General features: G+C 40.4%; 1 protein-coding gene across 4 annotated transcripts; it reads left to right on the forward strand.

The window, feature by feature from the left end:
- The first annotated feature begins 410 nt into the window (after positions 1 to 410).
- LOC148419131 (RNA-binding protein Musashi homolog 1-like) lies at positions 411 to 27,216 on the forward strand. Of its 4 annotated transcripts, none has more exons than XM_088423738.1 (14): positions 412 to 591; positions 1,070 to 1,110; positions 1,715 to 1,796; positions 2,880 to 2,964; positions 13,435 to 13,476; positions 13,847 to 13,939; positions 20,823 to 20,871; positions 21,578 to 21,660; positions 22,375 to 22,525; positions 23,087 to 23,167; positions 23,552 to 23,608; positions 23,886 to 23,942; positions 24,603 to 24,757; positions 25,073 to 27,216. In XM_088423738.1, the coding sequence occupies exons 1-14, from the start codon at positions 527 to 529 to the stop codon at positions 25,112 to 25,114; spliced, it is 1,083 nt and encodes a 360-aa protein (XP_088279864.1). In that variant the 5' UTR covers positions 412 to 526; the 3' UTR covers positions 25,115 to 27,216. The 4 variants fall into 4 exon arrangements, with proteins under 4 accessions (XP_088279867.1, XP_088279864.1, XP_088279868.1 ...); XM_088423739.1 differs by having other exon boundaries at positions 415 to 591; positions 22,375 to 22,492; XM_088423741.1 differs by lacking the exon at positions 23,552 to 23,608 and having other exon boundaries at positions 411 to 591.
- Positions 27,217 to 27,397: the final 181 nt, after the last annotated feature.

A 27,397-nucleotide genomic window follows, 5' to 3' on the forward strand; every position in this document is an offset into this window, starting at 1 on the left:
TAAACCATGACTTTGCCTCAGCAATGCATCAAAACACAAAATATAACTGTAGTAAATATAGTCCACCCCACTATGTTGTTCCACGTCATATCCCCCTGATAATTCTCTCATAGTGCAGCGAATGATGAGCTTTTCTTCACGATAATGCTGCACAGAGAGGAAGAAAAAAAAAGGCTGGAAATATTCAAAAGCGCCTTCATGGGCCGTCACGTCGTGAAGGGCCAATGACGTGAGCGGAGGGAAACACTAAGCGAGAGCGCGCCAATGGCTCCATGAATAAAGACAGGCCGTTTGGGAGGCGGGGCCTCTCGCTCTCCCTCCTCCCCTTGTGTGCGTGCGTATGTGTGACGCTCACCCCTCCTCCTACTAAGCACCCCACCCCCAGCGCCCCACCAGCCCCCCTTCCCCTTCCCCTTCCCCTCCTCTAGGTTTTGCCCGCCCCTGAGTCTGGAGCAGCAAAGCGGCGGAGCTTCACTGGCTCTCCTCGCCTCCTCTCAGTGCGGGAATACAGCAAGCGGAGAGCAGTATGGACACGGAAGGGAGCCCGAGCAGCTTATCGTCCGTCACGGACAACTCCCCCCACGACCCCTGGTAAAAAGCCTCCGCCTTCGCCCGGCCTATTTGGCCCGGTTCGAGTTCACCTTGGACTTTTAAGTTGAGTTGAGTGCGGGAGCGGAGCCGAGACAAAAGACAAGCACGCCGTGTGTGCGTTTCTGCCTGTGTGTGGGATGGGATCCACTAAACGGAGGAGACGCTCTCTTTTCTATTTTTTTTTTACATTTTTATTTCCACATCCTTCTTCCTCCGGCAGGCCACATTTTGTCCTAACTTCTGCAGCATCAACGGAGAAAATCGCTCCCTTTATATAGTCTCCCTTCTCGTCCTCTTGGGGATTATAACGGCCCATTGGTGACTTCGCAACATGGCCGATGCTTTCGTCTTACTTTAATGATGCTCTATCGCACGCACCGACCCCACTTTTCACTCCTCGTATCGTTGCTTGTGTCGTGCTTTTCTAGAACACGCGTGTTTCCCTCTGTGACTTACTGCTTGTGTTTCTCCCATTCAGCAAAATGTTCATCGGCGGTCTGAGTTGGCAGACGACACAAGGTGAGATGTCCCGCACGCTACTTTATACACACGCACACCGCGGTCGAACGTTTGCGTGTTTACGCTCGCCTTTTTCCACCGAGTTGCAAATAAACTGCAAATAGTTCCATGCATGCCTTTCTGTTCATTGAGGATCAGCTCTTAGGATTTAGTCTTGCCGAGACGCGGGGAGATTAACGCTGCAAAACATACAGGCACACTGGCGGACTTGTGTGTCCTTTCCTATCGAAAACATCAACGATGAAACGATAGATGATGCCTTCACAAGTTTACACATTGATGGCCACGCTGGCGTGTTGTTTTGCTTACTGCAGTTCTCCGTGCACCCTCACAGGAGCCATGCGCGCAGCACACTGTTTATTCCCGCCACTATGCACCCCCTCCTCAGCCCCCCCCCCCCCCCCCCTCCTTATTATCATACTGACTGCAACGGTGTCCAAACCATCAAGTGCTGCGTTGCTTGCGTGGGTCCTTCAAAAGAAAAGCACCTCATTAGACGCTTTAGTGAATGATTCACATTAGTGAATTGCATATGTCTTTTGTTATAGAATAGTATAGAAATTGCCCATCCAATCATCTCACATGCAAAAGTATTTTGTCACAGAGGGCTTGAAGGACTACTTCTGCAAATTCGGAGAGGTGAAGGAGTGTATGGTCATGCGCGATCCCGTCACTAAAAGGTCGAGGTAAGAAGGAGCCGTGTGCACCCCGTTGCCACACTGTAAAAAAATAAGGAGTGATATTAACTTCTAAAAATCCTGGTAAATGTTTTTTTCACTCCAAAATGCAAAGTACATTAAAGGGAGAGTTTTTGAGTAAATTTTCTAACCATCCATTTTCTTAGCTGCTTGTACTCACAAGGGTAGGGGGCTTGCTGGTGCCTATCCCAGCTGTCTTTGAACAGGTTGCCAACTAATTGCAGGGCACACAGCGATGAAAAACTATTCACATTTACAAACACACCTAATGGCAATTTGGAGTGTCCTATAAACCTACCCATGCATGTTTTGGGAGGAAACCAGAGTGCCGGGTGAAAACCCACATGGGCATGAAGAGAACATGCAAACCCCACATAGGAAGGCCAGAGCTGGAAGCGAACCAGGGACCACAGAACTGTGAGGCGGACATGCAGGACCTCTCGGTTGGGAAATGGCCGCTCTATCACCAGAGCCATGCCACATTAGTAGATCAATGGTGTCAGGTGAAATCCTCATACCTACAATAGTGGACTTTTTTTTTTTTTTTTTTAAATCTCCATTTGGGGACACCGATAAAACACTGTAACAGTATGAGCAGCATGGCTAACTGGTGGTGGCCATCTCATAACCTGAAAATTGTGAGTTAGTTCCTTAACATCTAAATATTTTTTTTTTTTTTTTTTTTTAATATTCAGAAGCGTTGTTCACAAACTCTCCTTCTAAACTTTACTTAGAATTTCTGATTGAAAAATGTTGCCTGTTTTTTTTTTCCAAGTAACCACAGTTGTGCTGGGCTCAGCAAGTAACCTATTAGGGCTCACCCGTTTTCTGAGTTAGGTCATGTGATGTTTGCAAGCTGAGCCATGATTGGTTGGTACCTGTGCTCTGAGCAACTGTTATGTCTTTTTCAGTCGACCAAAAAAAAAAAAAAAAGTTAGCTGTTTAATTCAGATTCAAACTCAATATTAATCAGAATGTTTAGACATGTATGGCAGCAAAACAATTATTCTATTAAAAAAGTTGACTTCCCCTTTAAGCTTTTTAAGTGATGTTGTTTATTATATCTTCCAGGGGCTTTGGGTTCGTCACATACGTGGATCAGGCCGGTGTAGAAAAGGTGCTGGCCCAAAACAGACACGAGCTGGACTCCAAAACAGTGAGTCCAACCTCTTTTTACTTATGGTGCCACTCAATGCTGTAACTTTTCCAAATGAGTATTGCGTGTTTTTCCCCTCAGTGCATTTAGCCACCCACCGTATGGCTTGTAAAGTTGAGAAGTACATTTCGAAGCAGCCCCCCCCCCCCCCATGTCTTTTCTTTGCTCATTTCCCCTTCCAAATCCTGGTTCACGGCGCCAACATGAAAGCGTTCTTTCTTGGTCTTCATTGCCATGGTTACCTGGGGGACCTGAATGGGGTCGAAGCCCCCTGCAAAACCCTCGTGGTGTTTATGCAGAGAGTTTTTCTCTGGTCGAAAACATTTTCTCGTGGTTCTCAATGGGGGGGGGGGGGGGTGTTTAGAACAGAAAATAGCAGTAGAGTGACTGTTGTGAATGTCAGGAGTGACGCTCATGAATGCCTGCAAGCTCGGTTTTAATTACTGACACTGTTCATGTAATTTCCCCTCCTACACACGTAACATGTGGGCACTCAACTGTTCGGAAATGTGTCACACACAACCTACATGTGTGATGCTGTGACACTCCCATTTCAATCTCTATAAAGGTGTGAATATTGCTGTTTTGGTCATGTAGATTGGGTGTTGTCAGCTTTGCGGCCTTTTCCTAACCACATACACACATAACAATAGGATGATTTGAGAGTGAAAATGAGTGGCACAGCATGGGCCCAAGGGTGGAGAAAGGTAGTGTTGGTTAGTTGTTGGAGCAAGCCTGTTGCCGGGGGTGACGCCAGCCACTGGAGACAGTACTGGAAGTACACAGCCTGTTGGGATTTATGTCGCCATAACAACTTCGCAGCTATTTTGCATTCATTTAAGACCAACTTTGCGTGTGTGCGTGTAGTAGGGCTACGGTTGGACTAACACACAACAACCGTGCTAGTTTGCTAGTATGTTAAGTGCGGATATTGTCGAAAGTGTTTAAAGGTATTCGAATTCAATCGGAAAGTGGTATTCTGCCGGGGTTCTTCAGGCAAAAGAGCGCCATTTCATATTTTAGGGTGGAAACGATTTCCAAGCCATTATAAAGTGTTATTTAAAATGTCATACTTGTGTTTGTGTGTGTACTCATGTGATGTGAATACTCGTTTGGAGGAGGAAGCTTTTTAAAACACAGTTTTGAAGACCCTTATTACTATTGTTAGTTGTTGGTGTCCTATTGTAAACTGAAATATTTGAACTCATTCACTGCTTTTAGCAATAAAAATAACCCCAACCCAGTGAATGAGTTAGTTTCCTCGTTTCCTGTCAGCCCTGTAAAAATCAATCTGTGACGTCAATAGCCGTCAATGGCAGTGAATGAGCCAAAAGGATTTTTTTAAAACAGGCTTTGATTTGCATTCAGTTATTGACAACCAGGATTCTTTTATTTGACATTGCAAAAAAAAAATTGAAGATTTCATTCCTGGTTTGGTCTTTAATGTCAGAAAATTGGCAAATATGTTAATCATTATTTTCCAAAATAAAAGACGATTTTTGCAAATGTCTTATTTTGATTCCACACAATACTAATGGGTGTGCTTTCAATGAGAATTAAAGGAATCTAAGAATATTTCCTGTCGAGAAGCTGAAAATCTGAGCATTTAGACAATTTATCATCAATGATGACCAAAATATTTCTTGATTAATTTGGTAATCGATTATTTGTCGATTAATAGTTGCACTTCTATTTGTGACATACAGTTCAAAGCCTGAAGTTGCATATGTGAATATCTACTGTGTAGTTTTCCTAAAACATGCTTAAAACTGAAGGTTCTTATATCCATTTAAATGTTTACTCCTAAATTATTTTTTGGGTGTTTTAAAAAAAATATATATATTTATATATACATATCAAATTTCCAATGGTTTTTAAACACAGCCAGTTAACAAGAGTGTTACAACTTAACTATGGCTACTTAAGAGTGGGACATAAAGTCTTCTGGACGTTATAATGGACAATTTATATGTATCAATATTTGCACGTTTTATTTGCAGTGTGCTCACTTTAATACCAGACAGCCCTCATTACGCGAAAGGCAAACATTCCTTATTTGAAGGGATAAAAATGATCTGAAGCTGGATCGCCTCCAGATAAAGCCAAACTTTTGATGTGTGAGGGGGAAAAAAATTCTTTAAGGTTCAAAAATATGACAAGGATAGGAGATATCAAGAGTCCCGCTGCCTTTGTAAGTAAACTGCATTCACAGGTGCAAGGTCCGCAAAACTGGGGAACCAGCGCTTGGTTTTGCACGGCATCAAACATTTACAGTTTTCTTAACATCCTGCTTTGTATTACAAAATTGGCCACAGCTCTAATTCTGATTGAGCTCTAAAACCGTGCTGTAAAATGACAACAAATAGCAGGTCGTGTATTGTTTTTAGAGTGGGCTTGTTGCTGGTTAGATTTCCTGCCAGGGCAGAAAACGGCCTGAGGGCGGCCGTGTGCTGTTTTCTGGACACAGGAGAAGGGCACAACTGGTATTTGTTTTCTCGGGAGAAATACTTCACTGGAAGCAGTTAGGGGAAAGAGACCTTCTTTTTTTTCCACCCATTTTGTATAAACACGGATTTAGTCAAAATGATTTTAGTTTCCACTATTAGATGGCTTGTAAACTTAACTGAAATGTAAATAAATTGTTCCTTGAGGTAATACAGTTTTAAAAGGATCATGAATTGATTGTAAGATTAAAAAAAAAAGAAGTAAAAATGCGGAATATCACTTTCCATAATCGGTCCATCACTTCTTTTTGACGTTTCAGTACCATTCTAGTTTAAGATTCAATGGTTGGTGTTCATTTTCGTTTACATTTTGCATGTTAAATCTACATAAGCTCATTTTATTTCAAATTAGAACATCCAGTATCTTTATAAGTTCACCCTCAAGAATCACAATTCCAATAAGCATAAATGACTCTTTTCGTCATCCATACATTGCTGCTGACCAATGCTTATTTTGTTTGTGTCTTTGTTAGAATGAGATACAATGTTTTACAAGGAGATACATTTCAGTTATTTTGAAATTTAATTATCTGCCAAATACTATTGGAAGCTGCAGTCTTTGTTTATTTTCATTTACACCGTTCACAATAATTTAAGGATATTGTGAAACACATCTTGATGGTATTTGTTTCAATTGAGAGATTTTTCGGTCAGTTAGCCGATTGTACTGGGGTGTTTAGACACACCTCATTTTCCACGTTTATCGTTTTCCACAAAACCGTCTCACTGTTTACAAGTTGTCTGCACTCATGCAAATAACACTATTCCTAACTTATTGTAAACCGTTTAATTTTTTTAAGACTGTGATGAGAACTCCCTGAAATTTTTGTTCAAATGACTGTAACTCAAAATGTGTTTGCAAATCCGAAAAGCTGTTCTACTGGATAAAATTTTGCTTTAGGACATTTCAACAAAGTGCAATATTGGGGTATCTGGAAGAAAATAGCACTTCTACTATGTTGACCAAAAAAAAAAAAAAAATCCTGGATATGTGCTCCACCTGTCTGAAAACCTTTTTGCAAATTGAAGAAATGAACAAAACTGACTTTTTGGACTGCGGAGCAATGTTGTTGATTTGATCTTTTTCTTGCAATTTGGGCGTATGGCACACACTCTTTCATCTGTAGCCCCACTGAAACTGCATATGTTAGAACCAGCTGCCGTGCATCGACGGCAGCGCGCTTCTCGACTGGGCTAACACCTGGTTAGCAGAGGCTGGCTGCTGGCTCCGGCTCTACCGGAGATTAGCGATTAATGCTGACGTGGTCGAGACTTGAACAAGGGGGATGGAGAAGGTGCAAGAGAAGAGGAGGGTGGGAGGATTGCTGTAATTAGTATGGATCTAAAAAGCAACTAATCGGATTGAAGGAAACAAACTGGATTGGGCTTCCGAGGTCCATGCTCGGCCTCAGATCTGCAGATAAAGCCTAGAAGGTGGATCCAGGCCCTGCATGTGCACGCCACCGTTAGCACGCATGCCCAAATGCTCGGCTTGGCAAAGCAAAAATGTCATTGGCTAACAAGAGCATGGGGCTTTTGTTATATTTGGGGTGGGGGGGGTCCTCATTAGTAAGCTTCGTTAACTAATTACTTGTGCTATTGTTGAGCTGTGCAGACTGACCCTGCAGGGTCCAAACTGAGACTCTCTCCATACTTTAGTCTCGCTGTGCTTTTAGCACTTTGTAGATGTGCAACGATTTAATAATTAATCAACGACTAATCATATAATTTTAAATTAATTGATATATTATTATTATTTTTTTTTTAGTCAATCAATTATTCTTTTGGAAACCTGAAATTGTCCAAATGCTCAGAATTCCAGCCTTGCAACTGATGATGTTTTAATTTCTTTCGTTCTGTATGAAAGAAGACTATTTATTTATTTATTTATTTATTCAACTTTGACAATAGTCAGGAAAGACTTCACAGGTGACAACCCTTGTGAGCGATCTTCCTAAAATGTTTAAAGAACATAAGAAAAGCTAAAGGTAATAAAAAAAAACACACACACAAACATCGGGGAAAAAGACAGGAATAAATGTTCTATATCAGGGGTCACCTTCCTTTTTGAAACCAAGTTACTTCTTTGAAAGTGAGAAACACAAAGAACAACCAGTTTGGTGCACACTTCTGAAATGACTATCTTACCTAAAATAGTTTCACCTTTTTCACAATAACTAGAAAACAGCACTAGCAAATTGCACTAAGTAAAATGAAATACAATATTTAATGTACATATAATGTATGCAAAATTGTATGTAAAAATACAAGGTTGAATATGTGTTGGAGTGGATGCATCTCCTTATTTATCTTCTATTCATATTAATTTTTAGACATCAACCAAATCTGCCTTTGCTATCTGGTTTCATTTTGGTAAGCAATCACAATTATTTTTAGCGCACTGGCGATTACTGTCTAAGGTCAGCAAACACTTAACTAACATTTGGTTCACACGTTCATAATGTTAGATTTACTGTATATGTGTAATGGAGACCTTAAATTCACTTACAGACAATACTTCAACAATATTTAATGAGTAAACTTGAGAGTAGAGCTACCTTATACTTACTATGAGGTCAGGAACTTCCTGTTCTTCTTCTTCATCGACTTCTTGACCAAAAGACGGGGCACCTTTTGTGCTTGACCATTCTTTGCTGGTTAAAATTTAAACTCCTAAAATTGAGCCACAAGAGATTGTTTGCAGTGAGTGACAAGTCCTATTCTTGGATATACAGACCTTGTGCTTTTTGGGAAGTTATTTCCTTTAATTAGGGAAGCTCCAAATCTTAATATTTTCTTGATGAAAACCAGTTCACGACTAAATCGCTATGTGTTTTTAAGCTCACAAATAGTATCAGCCATTTGACCACTTGTTTTCCTGTTCCTTGTTTTTTTTTTTTTTTTTAAATGATTCCAAACTTATTTTTGACAAAAAAAGGCCCATGTAGAAAACGGTGGCACAAACATGGTTTTGGCAAAGGTTCAAGGCAGATATTTTTAAAGTGCTTACCCAACTTGGTTGACCCCCCCCCCCCCCCCCCCCCCCCCCCCCCAGCTCTGTATTCCACCGATAAATTGTTCTGTTAATACATGAATGTCGGAAAGTATCCGTCTTAAATATAGGAATTCTCATCAAAAATATATCCTTTGCTTGAAGTGAAACAATTTACTGTATGTTGAATAACAAAAAAAAGACATTCACAAAGATCTTTATTTTTTTTTGGGAGGATTGAAATTTTTGCTGATTTCCTGACATTTGTTTTCATTGGACCAAACCAGCTACCAAATCATTAAAAAAACGTCAGTGCATTTTCTGCAGCGTCAGCTTGAAAAAAAACAAAAACAAACGTTTTTCAATAAAGGAATATAAATTTGAAGCCCTTAAAAAATCGGATTCATCATTCGATCATTACTAAGGTAATTGTCGGTGCAGCCCTAGCTGATTGTTGCTATGATGCGATATAATAATACCACAGTTAGCTTTCGGTTGTTTGCGATTTTGTTACAGTCTTAGCAAGTTGCTCACTCGATACTTGTGGATTTGCTGTAATGAGCGATTCAAAGCATGGGTATGCTTATACGTTAGTGCTCATGTTGGTGCTACATTATGAGTTTGCTTGTGTATGTATACAGTATAGAGTATGTGGGCCTGTGGGGGTAGCACGGGAGCCCTAGTTCCTCTACGGGCCCATCTGTTTTGTACTCTTTGTCCTGTTAATTAATGAAATCAGAAGGGTTGCCTGCTGGGATGGCCCCGCTGCACGGCTACACTGGACAGGCCCGCCTTCTCATGAGCCCACTCTGTTTTCCAAATGAATGCTTTCTCTTTCTCACTGTGCGTTTGCATCTTTAGTCACTCACCTCTATTTTACCCGTTATGGTACCAGTTGAAAGTAGTTTTTGTTTTAATGTGTTAATTTGAGGTACTATTTAAAAAAACAAACAAACATGTTTTTATTTTTCAGTCTGTTACACTGGTGAACACGCCGGCCCATGTGAGGTGACTATTGGTAGTAGATTAGTCCTAAAAGCGAAGCTACTAAAAAAAATTATATTGCTGTCACTTTGCTGCATAGCTGGAGCACAGGTTGGATGTTATGAAGCAGGGTGTTAGTCAGAGCATTACGAAAACACTCAGTTATAACTCTTGACAAAGAATTGCTTTCTTTTTACAGTACTGTATACACGATTAGGCACATTTTCACTAGTTGACTGTTACATGGCTCAGACACTTCTCAAATGTCAAGCCTCTCTGTTCAAGATGTGAAGAGCTATTTCTGAGTGTTGCAAACAGTGATCTGGCTAAGCCATTTTACGTTAGCTTTTGTGGCCTGTCTGTCTTCCTCAAGGCTAATTCAGCAGTCTTAATAGATGCTTGAGTTTTCATTTATTATAGCCTTCCTCTGAGTATAGCCATTTGTAGAAATGACGTTAGATGCATTCTGTTTTCTTGCTGAAGTGGAATGATTTTTTTTAACAGCATGGCATGATTGCAGTAGCCATAGTAGCACAACAAAAAGATGCATTAGGCCTAACCTATACTCATAGTTGGTATAGTAACCTTCTGTATTGTAGGCTGTTTTCAATAGGAGCGCCTTATCATTTCAGTTACTTTTACTGTTTTGGCAGGGAAAGATCAGTACATTCAAAAAGAGATTTTCCCATCCTGTTAAAAATAACAAGTAATCAAATTTATTAGTCAAAGGCTCATCCTTAAATAGAACACCTGATCTCAATTTTCTTAGCCTGTGTTGGATTAGTGCATTCAAAAGACACTCGGGTTTACAGGTGTACCGATCTGAAATATTGGTCCAACTTCAGTCAAAAAACATTATAGGATATTATTGACGTACATGCAAAAATCTTGACTTGAGCTCTTTTTTAAATCTCTTATCCAGCAGTGCCTATTTTGTCCTACTTGGGGTTGAGGATTTTTGTGTTTGGTTGTATGGTATTGCTTGAAATCTTAGAAGATTTCATGCTAAAAAAGTACATGAAAGCTGCTGTCGGATCAAAAATTGCTATCAGACATCTCTAGAAAGAGTCCCGATTCATTCCTAAGGATGGTATTAAGAGCCTAAATAAGTGTGGATCCAAATTTTTGTTTTTAATTAATTTAATTTTGGGTAAAAAAAAAACTATGTTAACATAGCACTTTTTGTATAGCGAGTAAAGCAGTTGTTTAAACCAAGTGGCCTAAAATGTTCTAACGTCCATGTACATCCCACCTTTAAACTACAATATCGACATCATATTAACGTTTGTATCGGGTGATGCCTACTAGGGCTGCAACTAAAAGTCATTTCAGTTATATATTAATCTGTCAATTACTTTGTTGATACATTTATGAATCGGATCACCTTTGTTTATTTGAAAACAAGGCATTTCTAGTTAACCATCAAAAAAAATGCTGAAACATAAATAATATATTTTTAGTTTGCTCCATGACATGTTAGAAAAAGGTAAAACATGTTGACAATTTCCTTCAAAGCAAAAGCAGATGTTTTATTTTGATTCGTCATAAAGATAAGTTAAGAGGACAACCTCAAAAAACGAATATTTACTGCTGAAGGGCAGAAATTCAGAGTTGGATCTTTTAAATTACACTAGGTCTCGAAACAAATACTTTCTGATCAAAAACCGATTAATCTTTGCGGCTCTAAAAGATACTGGGGCCGTTAAAGAAAATGATTGTTGTGTCTTTTGCTAGTGCCGTTGCCATTAAAAAACATTGCCATGGGACCGGTCTTTAGCCCGATTGGGACCTTCTATCTTGCACTCACATAAACACAGTTTACTTATTCTGTTACCGTGTTACACTTCAGAGATCTGCTTGACTTTTGCTCTGAATAGTTACATATTAAATTTGGGTCATTTTGGTTAAAGCGCTCATATCAAGGTGACCAGTACACATTGTTGAGTGAGAAGGTCTTCTGCGGGATGAGGAGTTGTTTGACAAACTAAAAGCCGGTAACCCTATGTTAAATATGATAGTCAAATCCCGGACGGAATATCACGTGGTCAGTTCCTATCGCCAAAAGTGCGTGTCCTTGTCACCTTGGCGTACGCCGTCTCTAGGCTCGGAGCAGCTGGAAGTGACACGCCGCTTCTTGTCTTTGTCTTATTTGAAGCTGCAAAGTCGTCCAGCAATCCCTCCCAAGGGCACTGCTGCTGCATGGTAGTTACCCCGCCTTGTGCTCTCCAAGTGGCCGCAAAGACACTCAAAGGTCCTCGAAGAATATTTTGGTCTGAAGAGTTGGCATCAGAAGCTGGGCATTATCACAGGAGAGAGAGGAATTCATTGTGTGAATATTGAAGAAAAGCTCGCCGGATCGTGCGCGGTGCGCATTGCTCACTTTTCGAGTGCGTGTTGTCTGGCTTTTTGATAGGCTCCTTTTGCTTGCCAATATAAATTCAACGCCTGTGTGAGACACAAGGGGTTTCTCTTCACACATCCAATTATTAGAACAAAGATGGAAGCCTAAGACCTTAATACACTACAAGGTTCTGTGACCTAAAAAATCATCTCTTGTTGGCTTGAGTGAGAATAACACAAGATTCCACGCAAATTTAAAATGCCAGGCCAGGCTTTGCATATTTAGCATTATTACAGGCCAGCTCATTCAAACCTCATTTGCGTCTAATTTTATCTATAACCTTGACCACCGCTCAGACATTCCAGAGGGGCAAAATATGGATACATCAAATCTTGTTAATCCTAAATGGAGGTTGTCTGGATTTGTCAGTGTGAACAATCCTTCTGAAAATATGAATATGAGATTCCAGAATGCCATACTGGTGGCTTGTATGTGCTCAAGATCAATTTGTTTATGAATACACTAGTAAGAATAATACACACATGTCCTAATGTGTATCTTGTTCACCGTGCCAATGGATGTTTAGAGGGCTCGCATCAATAAGGGTCTACGATACATATTAGAGTATTCGCATATATTCTATTTTGAGATGTGTCTCCTTCCGTGACTTAACTACAGCATCTTTCTTGGAGAAATGATCATTCTTGGAAGATGAATTGATTGATATATTCATAGCACGCAGAAACCTTTATTATTTTGTAAATTAAGCTTCCTAAAACTGCTTTTTAGCTTATGTTATTTTTGCTTATTTTAGTCTCAAATTGATCAAGGGACTTTTTGATTTCCTTGAAGGATGCTACATTTGTTTAGCCATTTCAATAGGAAAATAAATAAATACAGTTTTTTGAGTGATATTTTTGAGTGTTTAGCAAAAGAAATGTCTAAAAATGGTTGGAACTAAATGAATCAGGTACTAAAGTAATCAATTACTTCCAGTTCTAAAGTAGTTAAGTAATCACTTACAGTAATTGATTATGTTAGTACATTACTTTAAACATTACTGTTTTTTTCATACTGTGGCACCACTTCAAAGAAAACACAAAATGCACTGCATTTTCTGTAACACTTTGATGCATACTGAAGTTTGTTTTGTACGCAAATTTCCTCCTGAAACATTAACATCATTTTAAAGACCTATACTGTCTGTAATATCACATTTTTCTTTAAAGTTTCATAAAATTAAAACCTTCATCAGCTGCTATTGCGAGTATCAATACATTAAAATAAGGCCCGATATCACCCTGATAACGAAACTTGGTTTTGGTATACACCTGCCCTTAAGTATAATACGTCTGATAGTTATTCTAAGAGTAAATCAATATTAGAGAGAGGTAAAGAAGAAAGTCACTTATGGAAATTAGTATCACATTTTTCATTAATGACTAAACGGTTCCTCACATCATGACAGTGTGATGACGTCTCCCACTGAAAAGCATCAAATACTCTAGTGCGCTGCTTCACAGAATCATAGCATCACAATTTACTAATAAGTTAAAGCGCAAATGTGAACGTTGAAAAAAACGTTACGACTTTGCTATTGTTTGTGCATGACTAAATACAAGCCGTCTCCCTTCATGTCTCCCCAACAGATCGACCCAAAAGTGGCGTTCCCTCGCCGTGCTCAGCCTAAGGTGAGTGCAGATGGAAGGCCAAGTGATGTCATGTGTCACCCATAATCGCTCAGCTCTGGTTGGTTAGGATTAGCGTCGGTCACATGGTGGAGGAGGGGCGGCAATCCACTTGACCAGCCCGACACTGTGACCCTGTCACCCCGACCCCGCCTCCCCCACCCTGACCATCGGCCTCACCCCCCACACAAACACTGACATATTTGTGCACTTAAATGAATGGACACACTGCATGTATTCACCTGTGCGCACACACGCATAAAATTTAGCTCACTTAGCCCGTATGTTAAGCAAAGCTTTCAGAAAATGAAATTAGGTACGAAAAGTTGCATAATCAGTGATTAAAACTTTGCTCCTTTTTCTCTGCTTCTAGTTGGTCACCCGAACAAAAAAGATCTTTGTTGGTGGACTGTCTGTCAACACCACCATTGAAGACGTGAAGCAATACTTTGACCAGTTTGGAAAGGTAAGCTTGGAAGAACTTTCTAATATTTCTAACATTCTAATATGTTCAGTAGTCTGCACATCTGTGATTGATGGCCTCCTTCTTTCTGTGCCGTTTATATGTTGACCTTTTCTATGTCCACAAAAACTGACATTCACATTGTATTTATTTGCTTTTACGACATCCACCTTTAGCCATCTCTCGGAAAAAACAAAACAAAACATGATACAATAAAGATCATGGTTTCCTTTAGAGACCCAGCCTATTCATTTATGTCTAATGTTGTGTCCATTTTGCCTCGGCGAGACTCAAAGTGAATTGAATCACACTCAATGACATCATTGGAAAGGCCAGAATGTCCTTGACTGAGCACACAAGGACCTAGTTGTGTTGCTCAAATGAGTCAAAAGATATAGACCAAAAACAAATGTCCACTACAGTGGACAAAAATGATCAGGCTGGATCTCAGGAGGTTATTTGGAGCTGATATTCATATCCAGTAAAAGGAAAAACATGTCCCACAAAGTTGAATGAAAAGTACAAACCTTGATATCGGTTTTTATCATAAAAAAAGTTCTCCAAAATTTAGAAATCAAAGAACATTTTAAATTTACCTTATCTTTGTTTTCAACCAAATTTTCCGCCAAAACAAGCAGTGCACTGCAGTGCAGCATCTCCTATAAAGTTAATTGAAAATGAATTGAAAATGTAATCACCACACATATTTAGCTGGGATAGGCCTGCGACTCTTGTGAGATAATAGATGAATGGTTGGATAATATGCAGTAAATTCAAAATAAATAGTTCGCTCCTGTCAAGTTATCAGTAAGAAAGGTGGGAAGGTGAACACGCAGAAGAAAGCTGAATAAAAAGTGTTTAGATAAAATTGATCATTTGTATGGTGTTGCGCAATTTTGAGTCACATCTCACTTTGTGTACAGCTTCTTTGAATAAAATTTGGTGCAAGGCAAACATGCTGTGGAGACAGATGCGTGGCTAGGGAGAGGGAGGGAGGGGGGGGGGCAAAAAAGCCGTGAGAGGAGGGTGAAGGAGATGGCGGGGGACTGAAAGGGAAGAAGCAACCCCCCATAGAGCAAGAGGGAGGGGAACTCGGAAGGGTTGAAGGGCAGAGAAAAGGAGGAATGTTGGGATGGTGCAGAAGAAATGTGAGTTTGAATGGGGGAGTGGGGGGTGCATATGATGGGCCAAAAACGCACTAAAGTATTTGGCTTGCATGAAATAAGGGGATACTTTTTAGCTTACTTTTTTCTGGATGTCGGCTGTGGGGCTGAGACTCTTTAAGGACTTCAGGCTTTTCTCTATTTACTAACCAATGCAACAGCTGCTCCTTTACTCTGTTAGTCCCCCCCAACACACACACAAACACACATACTTTTCCCCAAAAATCAGTATCATGGATGCCCTTCCCCATGATACACACATACCCTGATCAAGTCCCATTGCTTGTTGCTGTGGTGACCCGCTTTTGCCTTTTGTCCCAAAGTAATCCAATGTTGTTTCTTTTGGGGTTGGGGTGGGGGTGGAGAAGGTGTATTTGCATGAATGGAAAGAGGCGTGTGTGACAGTGGCACAGTTTTGGCTTTGAGCAGAGGTGAGCTTGCATACATTTGTGTAGACAAAGAGGGTAGAACTTGCAGTCAGCGAGCCAACAAATGCTACAGGTTCCGTTGTCAAAAAGTCTGCTAAAATTGGACGTTGCTTTATGCTTAAGGCCTACTATGTTGTTTGTCTCTCTTGGCCTATGAGTCAGGGCTCTGAGCATATTTAAGGCGCTGATTTGGCTTCAAATGAAGTCATCTAAAGTCTATCTATCTATTTTGAGTCATTTTCAGGGTTACTCAGGCTTAGGGTTGCACGATTATGGCCAAAATAATGATCACAATTATTTTGGTCAATATAGTATTAAAATCACAATGATTAATTCCGATTATTCATCATGTTTGGTCGAACATGTCTTATTTGTTGCCCTTTTTTAAGCAAGCAGTATACAAACAAGGCTTCAAGGCTTGATATATAATAATAAACTAAAATAAAGTAAATAATAATTCAAACAAATTCACCCAAGTCATGGCCAAAACTTGGCACACAGGGCAACACAGCTAACTTACTTGCTGAGTGCAAGCCAATGAAAAAAAGGGAGCCTACTTAGAACCAAGCACCAAGTAATTTGAAAGTAAATACTTTTTAGGGAATTTTAACCAATTAGCAGTCAAAATGTAATTTCGGAAGTCATGACGCGTGGAACCGCACGGATCTCGTGAGGCGCGTCAAACATAAACCAAGGCTTGCTTCTCGCCGCTGCTGCCGGATATGTTTGCTTGCTATTTCTTAAGCTTAATGAAATCTTAACCTTGCGTTTGCCCCCTGGTGGTTGGATGCCAAAGTGTTTGATATGACATGTATTTTATAGGCTTTTTAAAATGTTAAAATCACCAAGGATCATTTTAATTAATCATGGCTGCCAATATTGTTATCGCGATTAAAATTCGATCAATTGTGCAGCCCTACTCAAACAAAGAAACCTTTATGGCACATTAAGTTTTTCATTGATTGTTGCCATGTAAGACAGGAAGCAAAAAATTATTGGCTAACCTTGAGAGGATTATAGGCAGTGAGCATACGTATTACAAATTTTCAGCTAGTTTTGCAGGTTTTCATAAAACCCATATGTATGTTGTTGAAAACCTACCGTTTGTCTTGTAGCTTGTGACATGCTAAATCATTTTACAGGTGCTTTTGTGGCCTGTCAAGTTCTCATGAACGTTCCCAAAAATGTCTGCAGCTCTGAGACGAATCACTTTTCGCTGCCGGTTACACACTCTCATATCAAAGACAGCAGCGAGTCCACAGAATAAGGGAATATTTGGACTGTTTGGACACATGAGACTGAAGCTGTATCATGCGTAGCGCCAATCCCACAGTGCATTCCTGCTGAGCAGGAGGTATTTCTTGTTTATTATCTGAGCCCTGTTACAAGGTGCAGGTTGGGATGGAGTGGGACTCAGTGTCCTGTTTATTTTCATACTGTGGCACCGCCTCAGAAAGAAAACACAAAATGCCCTGCATTTTCTGCAACACTTTGATGCATACTCAAGTTTGTTTCTTTAAGCATACCCCTGAAAGCACATCTATACGACTCGGCTTCATCAGAGTGGAGGCAAATGGATTTCCAGCTAACGTTTTTTCACCAAGCCAAGGTGCAAGTTTATTTGCACGTACGGTAAAAATGTTGGCTGTATGGGAATATCTTTTATCCTGTATGACTGTGACTGGCATGCACTGTATGTATTCAGACATCATGGTGAAGGCCCTCTCTTCGTTTTGACTCAAAGGAGACTTTAGACTACACCCCTTAACTTTTGCGCTAGAATGATCTTTTTTTTCTGTCATTCTTAGGTGAAATTATTTGATCATTAACATTTCACACAGACAGTTACGGTCCAAAGGAAATCCCAGTTTCAGGCTTTTCATAATTTCCCTCCGAACTCTGTAACCTACGGAAGTGTGGACCTAACAATGTGGAATTAATATATCTGACTGGCAAACTTGTTTTGGCCCACTTGAAAGAATGTTCAAAAGTATTGGTACAAAATGATTTCAAACACACTTGAAAATACGCTAAAACATGCCACAAAGTACTGACATGTGCTTGCACGTGTAAAAAATAATGAGATGTTTTGGGTTTCTCATTTACCTACATTATACCAATACATTTGAAAATCAAGTAATTAAACAATGTTCATTAGTATTGTTGTTGTCAGATAAAAAAAAAAAAAAAAACATTTCAAAGGTCTGTGATTAATTTATCTAATCAAACTCATTTTAATCCCACCTGAAAATTCTTGGAATTTTTTCACTCGCCAAATAATTACAAATCCACTTAAATAAAACAAATTATATTTTGTGTTTCACTGACTTGCATGTTTTTGAGTTTAGTTTGGCAAAGAACTTTGCTATCTCTCCCTAAATTAGCATCTTTGTTGCTCTCAATTTATGTGGTAGCCTAAACGAGAGCTCCTTTATCGGAGTTGCCCTTAGTTCTTTTTTTTTTTTTTTTTTTAAAGTTACTTGTATGTATAACGTTACAAACTTTCAAATACATTTGAACATATTGAAATACGTTCAAATGAATATATTTGCAAGTATGTTCAAACATCTTTGCTGGTGAAAATGTTTACGCTACAAATGCACCTCCATAACAAAATTACTGCTAAAATCTTTGAGTAGAATCCCAGACATTGGAGGGGAGGGGGGGGGGGGGGGGGGGACTTGGATACACATTAGTTGTTGATGGATAACAGAGTGGCAGAGATTTAAAAAAAAAAAAGTATAATGCAGCATGGACAGGGCAGACGGGAAAAGTTGGGACTCCACTCACCCGTATGAGCCAGCAATTAAGAGGCTTGACTGAACACTTTGTCTGCTGGCCTGTTTTGAGAGCTGTCCGGAGAGAAAGAGTGCAAGGATGAAAGAGGAAAGATGTGAAGAGCGAGCAGCGAGGAAAATGTGAACACCACCCTTCATGATCTACAATGTCGAAGGCACAAAAATAACTGCATGTAAAAAAGGACATTTTTTCTCCTTTCAGGTGATCCTCAGCTGGTCTTGAACATTTTGAGAATAAATGTTGCTAAGTAGTTAGAGAACAAGTATCTAAGATAATCCCAGTCGTCCTACTGCTATCCAATCAGATTGTCTTACAGCACCCTGGGTAGTGGACATCGGAGATCATCTTTTTATTGGCTTTGGCAAGGGCAAGGGGCCGGTGTGCGACCGTAACACAAGATCATACAAGTTCCTTTAATGAAATAGTGCATGAACATTGTCTTCTGTGGAAATTCTTTTTTTTTTTTTTTTTTGCTATCTTTATATTAAATATGTGATTGTTGCTTCCATCTCGGGATTTGTGTGCGTGTGAATGATTTGGCATGTCATGCTAACCTAGCATACATGCTTCTGATGCTAACAAGGGCTCAAAGTGCTCATGTAACTCTAGTCTTATGATAACATGTTGACTTGCAGCTGTCTACTTACTATCCTGTTTGCTGTGCTCTCTGCTGTGTCATTGAGTTTGGACGAGCGGAGAGTAGGGGAGGACAGAACAAACTCAATGAAGGACTGAGGGAGGAGGGGGCGCTGTGTGTCTTACTGGATGGCTGCTATATATTGAGATAGATGGGAGTCAAAAGGGTCATGGAGACTGCAGAGGCAACCTTGATCCTCTCCATTACCATCATCACTACATCGAGCTCGCAAACTTTTTTTTTTTTTTTCAAATGTGTTGGGACAAACAGACACCAGATCGGGTGGCGTGTGTGTTCATCATCTGAAGGAAGGGTTAGAAATCAGACTGGCCTGGTCATCCTGAGGTCTCTGCCACTCACGTTACATTGGTGTGAGTTTCAGTGCTGCTGCAGCTTAATGAAAATAGACATGTAGTCATTCCCCGGCTGTGTCGCCATGTGACTACGACATAGTCGGACCGCGTCTTTGCATTTTCACCTACAGATGACATTGTTGGCAAAATGATTCCTGCTGGCAGTGACCTCAAAACAGCTGAACTATACAAATACTGTCTGCTTACCATGCCAGAAGGTTTTTTTTTTAATTCCCCAAGAAACACTACGCCCTCAGTTGACACTGCTGGACACAGTGGCGATACGGTACACAAAAATGGGCACTTGGCTCGAAATTAATTACAAAATTAGTACAAATGCTACTACAATCACAGATCACTTAATTCTTCCAGTGCCATGGATGAGAATTCTCGTCCTTTAAAAGAAAAAAAAAAAGCATTGAAATTGCATCTTGTTTTTCAAATCTGATTTTTAGGTTAATTGTCAAGATAATTGAAAAATCAAGTGATTGTTAAAAGAATTGTTAGTTGCAGCCCTAATATTGACAATGACGAACTGATGTAAATTTCCACTGTCAACATCCAAACATGGATTCCGAGATATCTGCAAAACCCCTCTCGAGCCTGCGTTTTTAGAAACTTCCTTTTTAATGGAATAAAATCTTCGGGGATGTGTGGATGACAGGGCAAACCGCAGAAAAATATCTCCCCTCCGCACAAGTTGGACCTCTTCGTAACCTGCCTTTATGATCAGACCACATGAGCGCTCCTACACCATCAGAAGCTTCAAAACTTTCCTGCCAGCAAAGGGTAGGCGGGGTGGTGATTGGGGGGAGTTGGGTTGAGGCTTTGCTGGTTAAAAAGGGGAGGAGGAGGAATATGAATAGGGCAGTGGAGTGAACGCGAATAGCAAAGTAGAAGGAAAAGAAAAGGAGTGCATGTTGACAAAGGCCCTTGTTCACTTTATTCACTCTCTTTCAGATGCAAAGTGTTTGTCATCAATTTTTCCATGTTCACTCAAAAACTTTCTCCTCTTTTGATCCCTCACGTTATTCAGCATTACAGTTTCTCATCTTCTCTCCCCTTTCCCCCCTATTGAAAATGAAGCTGGGGGAGCCCTGTCCTCCTAATTGAAATTCTTTACATCTCCAAGGCAGTTGTAAACTTAGCGGAGAAAGACGAGCAGCAAGCGAATGAAAAAGACGATAAAAGAGGGAAGAATTTCCTCAAGTATCCTGTGATTATTCTTGGTTTTTCCCCGATTGTCTCGTTTAAAAAAAAAACGCGGATTTCAAGTTACACACACACACAGCGGTCACCACTTTTTTGGACCTCATTCTGTCTTTTCTCCTTTGTCACCTGTCACCCCTCCCTGTCCCTCCACCCTCTCCATCTGTTTTTCCCTCTTGCTCCAGTGCTAAAGAGGGACAATGGCACCCCATGCTGTGTAATGTGTGTGTGTGTGTGTGTGTGTGTGTGGGTGTGTTGACGGGGAAGCCCATCCAAGTCTTTGCTTTGTTCTCACAGGTCGACGATGCCATGCTCATGTTCGACAAAACAACCAACAGACACAGAGGTGCGTAGAGAGAGTATCACACGCCCACACATACACAAATTAAAGTAATTGGCGTGCAGGGCCTTATGAGAAGTCCTCGAGGGAGGGGAAAAAAATCTCCCGGCATATTCATGTGCCTTTCCACCCTCTACTCCTCCCTGCTTCATTTATCTCTGTCCTCTCCCAGCGAGGATGAAGTGCCTCGCCCGCTGAGGGTCGCAATAAAGGGTCAGAATGGTTCCGGGAGAGGATGGGACTTAATGAGATGAGTGAGGAATAACGGGGGAAGGAAAGGAACGAAGCAACGAGCTCATAAAGATGATTTGAGTCAGGGAAAAAGGGGTGTGGCCGGCAGAGGTTAATTCAGGTGTGGAAGAAGCGGCATATCGAAAACAGCTGATTGGCAGGGGAGCAATGTGACGTTGGTTTCATGTTGCTGTCTCCCCGCCTGAGAAAAGAGCTGTGATGAAGAGTGAGGACAGCTTTAATGGACGGCCGTCACTCCTGTCCAGTCTATTCCTGTCTGCGTGTCATCAACCTATAATAGTCATGTTCCTCTATGGGAGCGAGATCTGAATCCATTTCCTGTACAAATTGGTTTGATTTCCCTGAAATATTAAACACTGTCCAAATGATTCTTGATTTTTGTACCGTGCGAACGCTCTTAACTTTTACTACACTTTTTGATTGCGAAGATGACATTACAAGGGTTGTTGTGTCATTCCAGGTTTTGGTTTTGTCACCTTTGAGAATGAAGATGTGGTCGAAAAAGTGTGTGAGATCCATTTCCACGAGATCAACAATAAAATGGTAAGCAATCAGAAAAACAACATATTGAAACGTGACATAAAATATGTAATAGAAACATCCCACAATATATTATAATATGTATTTTGTATTTTTTATAATATGTATTTTTCCGACTATAATGGGCTTACTGTATTTTTCAAACTATTATAGTTGTAGCATGTTTCAAAATCTAATACTATAGAAACAGTTGCCATAAACACTTTTTTTTCAAAATTTCTATATCATTTTAAGACGTAGCTTATTTTGTGTCCACTGTTTATCTTTTTTTTTAAACAATAATCGGGGTTTACCGTATTAAAACAAAAACATGATGTTAGACAACCTACCTTCAGGGGTTGCTGAATAAAATACATCTAGAGATACCAACACAAATGTAGTTCAAGAGTTTGATAAACCAGACACAGCATTCGTTTTTTTAATATTTGTTTTGTCTGAAAATGATTTTCACTGGTTGCGGAGTCCCTGACTTAAAAAAAAAAAAACCCACTCCTCTACAAATGGGCTGTCAAACACATCTACTTTACCAAGCAAGAATAATAAACACAAATACCAGACAATATGTAATTAAATGTACTGTACTTGTAAAGGCAAACCAAATCTTCATGTCAGAATGAGTGTTTGGGACAGTTATTTTCACGTGCAGATTTTCTTAACTCGGTTGCTTCTGTCATTTTATTTTAGCGTCACTGAACTGATATTCCCTGTGTGCTATAGGTAGAGTGTAAGAAAGCACAGCCGAAGGAGGTGATGACGCCAACAAGTTCAGCCAGAGGTCGATCCAGAGTGATGCCCTATGGGATGGACGCCTTCATGCTGGGCATCGGCATGCTTGGTACGAACAACAACTTCAATTACCTGGATTCAGGCTAGTTTTTTTCATGCTTGCCTTTAGTCTACTTTTTTTTTCGTTCTCCAGCCTTTTCATTTGTATCCACTGTTGTGGATATTTGTTTTTGTTCACGATATTTTGACTCATTTGATTTAGTTTACTAAGCTGGTGCTCAGTTGAGGACATCTGCCCTTTCAATTAAGTCTTTGGGTGGGACGCAATTGACTGTCTTGCTGAGACAAAACGGACACAACCGTGGACACAAATAAATATGATTGGTCTCAGGAGCATATTAGTGAAAACATAATCGTCAAACCAAGCTTGTTTGATGTTTTTCCATATTAACCTACAAAGAAAAAAACCTGCAATCAGAGGTCACAGGAAAAAAAAACATGCTAGCATGCGCAACTAAAAATCATTATCAGATGTTTAGTTCCCTCTAGTGGACAGTTGGAGTTGTGTTTGTACCAGTGTTATTACCATATCAAACATACGCTAGATGTTATGCTGCGTTTTACTTCACAAAACCCATTAGCACCATGCAGATTGTCCTCAAATCGTCACTCAGCCTTTTCTATTTCTTGATTTTTCTGACAGGCTACCCAGGTTTCCAGACCACCACCTACACTAGCCGTAGTTACTCTGGAATTGCGCCTGGTTACGCCTACCAGTTTCCAGGTGAGTGTGTGTGTGTACCGTACACCATTTTTTTCACTTTGCACAGGCGAGTCACAGAGAAGAAAAGCCAAAGGATGCGGGTTGTGGCATGTAGTTGACTCAGCTGCAAACAGTACTGAGGCCATGAAATATGTTTGAACGACAAAGGTTCAAATCTTTTGCTCTGTTTATTTGATCAACTTATATAACTTGTGTCCTTTGGCTGAATGTGGCCTCCTCTTCCTCTGTTCCCACTTTCCTGCCTTGCCCCCACAATAGATGTTTTCACGTGAAAAACCTTATGCTCTCTTGCCTTCGTGTTAGTCTCCCACGGTGGCTCTGTAGTGCGGCTTGTGGATGGTGACTATTTACAGAGTGCTCTCTCTTGACCTTCTCTGTTTCTAGAATTCCATTTAGAGAGGACCCCCCTCCTGACATCTTCCCACCCCCCTGAGCTGACAGGTCAGTAGTTACCAAAAATATTAATCAGGAAAAAGTCAAATCCCAACATTTGACTTAATGTCTAAGAGCAATCATATCCAATGCTGATTGCGCTCGTCTTCATACCGCCCCCTAGTGAACGTGACGTGTACTTACACCTTACAATCGAAACCACATCCTCCTCAACATGATGCTTGATTTGGTTTCAGTTTTGCTGACGGATTAATGTTTGAGCAGCTGTTCGAACTTCCTGGACCTGGATCTTGCTCAGTAAATCTGTGGTTTTGTCCCTTTCTAGCTATTCCCTTGACTGCATACGGACCAATGGCAGCGGCGGCGGCAGCAGTTGTTCGAGGTGTGTACATGATGGAGTAGTGGTTCTCCACCCCCCTGCTATCCCATATGAAATATTTTTTCAACCAGGTACCCCCTGTCCATTGCCAAACATGGATGTGAAAAATAGACCTAAAACAGAGCCCTGTTCCATCTTTATCTTTAGATGAGCTTTACTGCTTTCATCATCGTGAATATTAGGAGAGTAATTTGAACACCTTAGCTTGGCCATATACGGAGCAAGACTGACTGAGGCTTGCTCGTGTAGCATGACATCATTACGTCATCATCCCCTACAGCACACACACTACTTCACGCCATACATGCACAGGTATAAATAAAATAGAAATACGTATTCTAAATCCTAATTGAATATCAAGATGTATAATATGTTAAATATACTGGCCCTCTAGCGATTGTTTTTTTCCCCAATAACGCTCGGCACTGAAAGAGTTCAATTTTATATATTGAATACCTGCAGAAACCCTGTTAGAATCCCACATAGCCAATAAATTGCCTTCACGTTTCCCTCAAAGATATTTAAATGGGCGTACTATTTGTGAACCGCTATGATAGGGAATATATGTATGCACTAGCAGTGGTAAAGAACACACTTTGAAAGAGATATATGTTTGCCATCAACCTGTAAATGTTTAAGATGGACTTATCGCTTGCTGCCCAGGCGCCACTCCTTCTCGCACAGCTGGATTTCTGAGTACCAGCAGCCCTGGACCAATGGCTGACTTGTACGCTGCAGCAAATCAGGACTCAGGAGTAAGCAGCTACATCAGTGCGGCTAGCCCCGCCCCCAGCACAGGGTTCGGCCATGGTCTAGGGGTATGTCGCTAATTCTCCACTCCTCTTGAACAGCGTGGATATAAAAGGTCTTTGCACCAGTGTTCGGATGCCGCATGAACTCCAGCGAGTCCATTGGCTGGTTAGCCGTGTTCTCTCCCACAACGGCGCACACACCCGCTTCTACTCAATCATCTGCGTCTCGGTCATCTGGCTTTCGTTTTGTTATATTTCATAGAAACCTGGCATTTGAACAGGGGTGTGTAGACTTTTTGCATCCACTCTGTACACCGTGCATGCTCGTGTTTATTTGTGATGCTAACGTGTATGCATTCAATCTGTTGTGTGCGTCCTCAGGGTCCTCTGATTGCTACTGCGTTCACTAATGGCTACCACTGAGATGACTCAGGTCAGAGATGATTCGGGGGCTTCTCTTCTGCTGATGAGCCAATCAAATGCTGAGTGCCCTTTGGCGGCACAACCTGATTGGCTGGCTGCAGCTCCGCCTGGCTGTCCTGTGGCTAAACCCACCGACTGAATATCTTTTTGAAAAACCTGAACTCTGTTTTTGCTGTACTAATCTCACATGAACGTAATATCCAAGCGCGTCCTCATCTGGATCTTCATTCGACCCCACCAATATTCTTGTGAAACTGAGAAAACTGAAAAAAAAAAAAAGGCTCTGGTGAAACCTTTGACAAAGCCACAGAGGACTATTTTTTTCTAATTTTTACTGTATCTCACTGTGTTACGTCTCCTCATAAAATCCTTGAGAGCTGTTTCTGATAAAACACCAGGCACGAAGCGTTTTCCTTAAAAATCCTTTTTAACGTACAAAGAACAAATCAAGTCATTTTTCTAAGCCTCATGGAAATACGGAGAAAAAAAATGTATATTTTGATAGTCTTTAAAAACAAACCTTTGTAATATTGTTATTAATATTGACATAATATGATAATCTGTGAGGTATTTTATTCTGTTATTGGGTTTAAAGCAATGTTTTTATGTCTTCCTGTAAGATATTGTACATAGACTTTTGGGATGGGTGGGTCAGGGACTACTGAACCAGCTGGCATGTCATTGGTTGGTTTGTAGAGGGTCGACTTCGATTTCACTGGATGTCATCGATTATGGAATGATATGTGGTCATCTCACTACTTATTACATGAGTGAACAAGGCTCTTGTGTATGTTATTGGCCTATTCTCTCCAGCATTGTGTGTGGCACTGGCGATGAGAAGGCAAATACTTCCAGGAGTTTTTTTCTGGCATTGATGATCTTTTTCAAAGGCATCATTTTTTTTCAAGCTTTTCTGGAAGCAGCAGCTATGTTTTATTTTTTTTTTAAATGGTGGCGAATTTCAATTTCTTGCATCTGCATGGAAACTACTTAATGGAGTATGTTGACGCAGTAAATTCAAACCGGAAAAATCAGGTTGGGGGGGCCTTCACTTGACTTGTTTTTTTTTTTTTTTAGCCATTCACTTCTTCTTTTTTCTTCTTTTTATGTTTACACGGTGAGGCACCGTGAAAATAAATGAAGGACATTCTCTGAGAAACAAATGTAGAAAACATCACAACGTTTTGTTCTCACGAATTTTGAAGGTGCACGTGAACGCGTCTAAGTGTGTGTGTGTGTGTGTGTGTGTGTGAGTGTGAGTGTGCGGGTTTGAAAATGCGATGTGGAATGATTTTCGGCAACCAACGGAGCTTTCCAGTTGCCCGAATTTGGTACTGATATGATCTCCCTGCTCCATTTTGTTTCACTGCTTCCCTCGCATCTCTTATTTTGTATTCATGGCTTTGTGCTCCTCCATATAATTGTTGATTATACACAGTTGCTGCTCCATGTAATCTTGGGTGGAGGGGGTTTGGGCAGGGAACGTGAAATGTAACAGGGTCTGGTCCCAGTCGGCTCTGATAAAGGGTCTCGATGGAGACAAACGCTGGCTGGAAGGCAAAGTCAAACGCTGGAACAAATTCAACATGTGCAAAAAAAAAAAAAAAAAGGTGACCTGTTTGTTCAGCCTTGTTTCATGTTGAGCAGAGCAAGACACTTGAAGCCACTTCCTCGTCCAGCCAGTCATTCCTGTCAGACCATCTGGGACACGACACAAAACTACTGCTGGACACCTACACTGTAACTTTTGAACTTACAATAAAGCAATAAGTTATTTTGTACCTTACAAATGAAAATAGTGCTATTATTGGTCAAAGCCGACTGTGTGGAGAATCTTGCGGCATTAAGATTTTATTTTCAGCTCAAATATAAATCTATATTTTTTCTGTGTTGACACCTGCTCCCCTTTGTATATTGATGATTTGATCTGTCTTGTGTTGATGCCAGGAAAAGGGCCAATGCTTTGAAATGAGCTTGTCGCGCCTTATACGTACAAGGTCATATTAGGGAAGGCCCCGGCAAGCTTTACAGCAATTCTTTTCTTAATCCCCAACCCGAGACCATTTCAATTTTAAAATCATAATAAATTATTCTAAAGTGTATGTCACTGTTGTTTCTGTTGGGATTTATGTGTGTGTTTTGTCTCCACCATGACACTTATTCACTCATTCAATTCCAAAGAAATATATTTTTTTAGAACTTCAAATACTCCAGACAATCTATTCCAGGTAATTGTATTTTTTTTTTCAATTTTTTACAAGTGTTTTTGCAAAAGGAGTATCA

Source organism: Hippichthys cyanospilos, chromosome 9 (assembly GCF_059441005.1).
Source record: "Hippichthys cyanospilos isolate Australia breed blue-spotted pipefish chromosome 9, RoL_Hcya_1.0, whole genome shotgun sequence".
In the NCBI taxonomy this organism is placed as follows: Eukaryota; Metazoa; Chordata; class Actinopteri; order Syngnathiformes; family Syngnathidae; genus Hippichthys; species Hippichthys cyanospilos.

Coding starts and splice junctions, on each gene's coding strand:
- LOC148419131 (XM_088423738.1), top strand. CDS start 527: ATGGACACGGAAGGGAGCCCGAGCAGCTTATCGTCCGTCACGGACAAC. Junction 592..1,069: donor AACTCCCCCCACGACCCCTG/GTAAAAAGCCTC, acceptor TCTCCCATTCAG/CAAAATGTTCATCGGCGGTC. Junction 24,758..25,072: donor GGTTCGGCCATGGTCTAGGG/GTATGTCGCTAA, acceptor GTGCGTCCTCAG/GGTCCTCTGATTGCTACTGC.